Source organism: Vitis riparia, chromosome 17 (genome assembly GCF_004353265.1).
Source record: "Vitis riparia cultivar Riparia Gloire de Montpellier isolate 1030 chromosome 17, EGFV_Vit.rip_1.0, whole genome shotgun sequence".
In the NCBI taxonomy this organism is placed as follows: domain Eukaryota; kingdom Viridiplantae; phylum Streptophyta; class Magnoliopsida; order Vitales; family Vitaceae; genus Vitis; species Vitis riparia.
In genome coordinates, this window is record NC_048447.1 from 4,148,955 (window position 1) to 4,151,347 (window position 2,393).

The following is a 2,393-nucleotide window of genomic DNA, read 5'->3' on the forward strand; positions in this document are numbered from 1 at the left end:
AGACGTCAGCGAGCAACAGGTGAAGGCAGTGCTTTAAGAAACAAGAAGGCTCAGGGAGGAGAACGAGGTGTTGCGAATTCAAGCATCTTCATCAGGCCCTCATTGTGGTCGGTAGTCGAGGAGTCAACGAACGAACCCCAACCCAGACGAGGAGGCAACATACCCTGGAAACACAAAGTCCCCCTCTGACGTGCCCGGTGTATGGCCTAATGAAAGACCCCTACCAGTTTATCATGGGCCACGAAACGAAAGCTCGGACTCCACTCGTGTCTCATAAAAAAAGAGATGCGATAGGAAGTCCCAGCTATTGGATGCAATGCACACAAGTAGGACTACAAATGGAGAATCCAAATGTAGCTAAGGCCCAGGAGGCATATTCTGGTCCCTTAGCTGCACCCGTCATACCAAACAGGCCTCCACACCCCCCACTACAACAAGTCAAGGGAGATATGGTAAGTAGAGGCCCCTGGCTCTATTAGCAGGTGACTGGATGACATGCTCTCCATGCCTTTCAGCTCTCATATTATCAATTAAGAGCCCCCAAGAAGGTTCATCATGCCAAAGTTCTCCACATACGACGAGTTTAGTGATCCATTTGATCATATCATGCACTACCAACAACTCATGACCCTTGACATAGGGTATGACGCGCTGTTGTACAAAGTCTTTCTGGCCAGCCTCCAAGGTCAGGCTCTCTCATGGTTCCATTGCCTCCAGATAAATTCCGTCGATAATTTCTGGGATCTCTCGGAGGCCTACGTGGGACAATATCTGTGCTCAGCACAACATAAGCAAAATATCAGCACCCTGCAAAACATAAAAATACAGGAGAATGAATTGCTGAGGGAATTCGTAAAACGGTTTGGGCAAGCTGTACTCCAAGCAGAGTCTTATAACATGGACGTTGTCCTCCAAATATTTAAGGGGAGTATCTGCCCAGGCACACCTTTCTTCGAGTCCCTTGCTAAAAAGCCCCTCGTAACTATGGACGACCTGCTCATACGGGCGAACAAATATTCCATGCTCGAAGACGGTGTTCGCGTAGCCACTCAGCAGATCTTGGTTACTAGCCAACCTGTTAAGAACAATGCGGTTAGGAACCCCAAAACCGTGAGCCAAAGAAGGCAATCAAGTAGGGGGCAAGGCGAACAGCGCCAGCCGGACCAGTCTAATCTCACCCCCCTTAGTGTGTCATATGAGAAACTCATCCCCATGATCCGTGAGCTTTCCGACTTTAGGTGGCCAGAGCCCCTAAAAATGGACCCAACCAAGAGCGATTGCAACAGAAAATATGCCTATCACAAAGAGCATGAACATACTATGGAGCAATGTAGAAGTCTCCACTACTTGGTGGAGAAACTTATAAAAGCTGGACACTTGAAACAGTACATCCGCTCAGAAGGAAAAAGTGGGGAGACATCCTAAGGTCCATCCATCGTTGTCTCCACAACTTCTGTTGCTCCTAAAGTCTTGACAACAATATCCACGATGGACCCCTTGATGAGGAAGCCACCTGGATTGGGTAGATGAAGTGAGAGAAAGTGAGTCCATCCGAAAAGTCCGACCTCGTGCCTTTAAGGTCGGGACTCTAGTCCTCAAAAAAATCTTTGAAAATACAGCCGAAAAGGGAGCTGGGAAGCCAAACTGGAAAGGACCCTACATTGTCTCAAAGGCTAGTGAGATTGGGGCTTACCATTTGCAAAAGTTAGACAGAACGCCCTTACTCCGTCCATGGAATGTATCTAATCTAAAACAATACTATCAATAAAGGAAAAATAAGTGAAGTATGCAAGAAGGACAATGAAATGTTGCATTTGCAGTCATAAGTATAACATTGTTCTTTACAAAGTGTTGGCCAGATCAATCACGACGGAAGATAAACTACTTAGTAATAAAGAAAAACATGTGTTGTGGCTCGCCTAGAGAGTCAGACACAGGAAGAATCCCATCTCATCAGGAAGAACCGTTGGGTGCTTCACCCTCATCATCGGAAGGGAGGGAGGGAATGTCTTAGGTGATTCCGTTCTTCTTCATACAACAGCGGTAGCCGAAGAAGTACATCTCATCCACCTGCTTTTGATACTCCGTCTCTAGCTCCTTTTTCTGAGCCACGAACCCATCTTGAAGCTCCTCCATCTCCTTCTTCAGTTGGACATTCTCCCATTCAGCCTCTTTGAACTTGGCCTCTGTGGTTCTACCCTCATTTCTCAGCTTGTTCGCCTCAACACAGATCGCTTCCTTCTCCCCATCCGCCAGCTTCAAGGCCTCAGCTTCCTCTACGGCAACCTTTTGAACGGCGGTGAGATCGCTCTCCACTCGCTCCAACTTTGTGTGAAGCTCCTCACGACCACTCATACGGTGAGAGATGAAAGTCCTCATGGCCTCAGCAACCT

General features: G+C 47.6%; 1 protein-coding gene across 1 annotated transcript; it reads left to right on the forward strand.

Annotated features, from left to right (window-relative positions):
• Positions 1 to 555: 555 nt before the first annotated feature.
• On the forward strand, positions 556 to 1,425 carry LOC117904019. Its single transcript, XM_034816543.1, has one exon. It carries the CDS (start codon positions 556 to 558, stop codon positions 1,423 to 1,425), a length of 870 nt encoding a protein of 289 aa, XP_034672434.1.
• Positions 1,426 to 2,393: the final 968 nt, after the last annotated feature.